Source organism: Austrofundulus limnaeus, unplaced genomic scaffold (assembly GCF_001266775.1).
Source record: "Austrofundulus limnaeus strain Quisiro unplaced genomic scaffold, Austrofundulus_limnaeus-1.0 Scaffold1173, whole genome shotgun sequence".
Classification (NCBI taxonomy): domain Eukaryota; kingdom Metazoa; phylum Chordata; class Actinopteri; order Cyprinodontiformes; family Rivulidae; genus Austrofundulus; species Austrofundulus limnaeus.
In genome coordinates this window covers 25,729-28,136 of record NW_013953575.1, presented here as the reverse complement: position 1 = coordinate 28,136, position 2,408 = coordinate 25,729, and the positions used below count along the sequence as shown (strand labels likewise).

General features: G+C 53.4%; 1 protein-coding gene across 1 annotated transcript; it reads left to right on the top strand.

Moving 5' to 3' along the window:
• The first annotated feature begins 390 nt into the window (after window positions 1-390).
• On the top strand, window positions 391-1,508 carry LOC106534447 (transcription factor AP-1). Its single transcript, XM_014031078.1, has one exon. It carries the CDS (start codon window positions 580-582, stop codon window positions 1,504-1,506), a length of 927 nt encoding a protein of 308 aa, XP_013886532.1. The 5' UTR covers window positions 391-579; the 3' UTR covers window positions 1,507-1,508.
• The last annotated feature ends 900 nt before the right edge of the window (window positions 1,509-2,408 follow it).

Sequence of the window (2,408 nt, the reverse complement as noted above, 5' to 3'; positions counted from 1 at the left end):
AGTTAGTTAGTTAGTTAGTTAGTTAGTTAGTTAGTTAGTTAGTTAGTTAGTTAGTTAGTTAGTTAGTTAGTTAGTTAGTTAGTTAGTTAGTTATATTTTTTGAGGAAGACCAAAGTGAAGCTTGAAGCTCCAGCCCTGCTGACTGTGAAGAGCGGGGAACCAGATATTCAAAAACAATACGTCACCCCCACAATGCACCTCGCTCACGCTGCATTACCTCATCCCACAATCCACCACGACGTGGAGAATCTTCTGGTTGGTCGTCTAGGCAACGTGCCTTATCGGCAGTTGTGACTCCGCCTCAGACCACACCCCCCAGCCAATGGCAGCGCTCCGTCATGACATCATGGTTATTTTTAGCGCGGCAGCAGCAGCAGATAAGGTTAGGCTGCACATTGTCTGCCCCACAGTAAACACACTCAGGCAGAGCGGACAGGAGCTCGCGCGCTGCTTGTAAAGCTTTGAAGTGCCGACAGCGGCGGGGCTTTGAAGAAAGTTCTGGTTCTGCGAGCTCAAAGTTCTGGAGTTTTTCCACGGACAGGCTGAGAGAGGACGCAGTTTTTTTAAAAAAAACTTTATATGTATACCAAGATGGAAACTACTTTCTATGACGACTCGCTCCACGCTCTGACCCAGCACGAGTCCACGCGAGCCCTGAAACACAACATGACCCTGAACCTGGACCAGGGGGGCTCCCTGAAACCTCACCTCACCTCCCCGGACGTGGGTCTGCTGAAGCTGGCCTCGCCCGAGCTGGAGCGGCTCATCATCCAGTCCGGGAACGGGCTCATCACCACCACCCCGACCCCGACCCAGTTCCTGTGCCCGAAGAACGTGACGGACGAGCAGGAGGGCTTCGCGGAGGGCTTCGTACGCGCCCTGGCGGAGCTCCACCACCAGCACATGCCGGCCGCAGCCAGCGGCACCTCCAGCCCCGGCAGCGTCAGCACGGTCCTGCCCGCGTCCTSCGCGCCCGGTTCTGTTTACAACAACCCGTCCGTGCGCGCGGACTCGCCGGTCTACGAGGAGCTGAACACGTTCACCCCGGCCATCAGCACCGTGTCTGCGCCCGGCTACAGCGCCTCAGCCCCGGCCGTGTCCTTCCCCGCCGCCCCGCCTCAGCTTCCCGTTTACGGCCGGCAGCAGTCCTCCTCCTCCGGCGCGCTCCCGCGGCTCGCCGCGCTCAAAGAGGAGCCGCAGACCGTGCCCGAGATGCCGGGGGAGACCCCTCCGCTGTCCCCCATCGACATGGAGAGCCAGGAGCGCATCAAGGCGGAGAGGAAGCGCATGAGGAACCGCATCGCCGCCTCCAAGTGCCGAAAGAGGAAGCTGGAGCGCATCTCCCGGCTGGAGGAGAAGGTGAAGACCCTCAAGTCCCAGAACTCGGAGCTGGCGTCCACGGCCAACGTGCTGCGGGAGCAGGTGGCCCAGCTGAAGCAGAAGGTCCTGAACCACGTGAACAGCGGCTGCCAGCTGATGYTGACGCAGCAGCTGCAGACCTTCTGAGGCCGGGCTCCAGACTGGCTTCAAKGAAACTGGGGCTTCCGGTCACCGTGTCTCCCAAAAACTCGTGGCGGGATTTGGGACGATGTGGCGGGACCTGGGTTGGGGGGGCCGCACCGAAGCTCCTGAGGTGTCGGGGCCCACCGGTGCGTCCTCCTGGAGACGGGCTCTGGGTAGAGCCAGAGAGGACAGAACCAACAGAACCAAGACGGACTGAAACTTTCTTGATTTCTTCCAGATCTGCATGGACTTTATTCCCATCAGTGGCGTCACTAGGCCTATTTTAGGGGGGCTCGAGCCCCTCTAAACTATCTTGGTATAAAAAAAAAAAATTACACCAAAATAATTTAGGGGGGCTAAAATTAAAGAATGGTAATTTTTTTTTACAAAAATTCAATATGATGTGGTCAGAATAGATAACCATTTAATNTCGTTATCCAATCCATTCTTGTTCATAGAGTACTCCCCCACCACATGAAATCCAGTCCATGTTTTTCCTGCAACCTTAGCAGCAACATGCTAACAAGTTTACAGCTCAGTGCAGCATGAAGGCTCAGTGAGCAGACCAGGAGAATGATCAGTGAAAACTGGATATACTAAAGTTTTTCAAGAAATTATTAATCATCACTGCTGGTAGTAACCATAAACATAAAGAGCAGACAGACGGACCGCTATATTGCTGCTGTCGCGCTGCAGGCCGCCATCTTGGAAAAGTCGTTTGCTCAATGAAGTCTCAGCCTGTTTAATCAATCATAACTCGCTGAAAACTAAACTTTTACACACTTTTTTTTTCCACTGGAAACCCAAAACCTCCAGCTATCAAAGCTACATGTATAAGAAGAAAACATAGTTCAACTTATTTAAATATTCTTATAGGGTTAACTGTAAAACACTATCCACATATA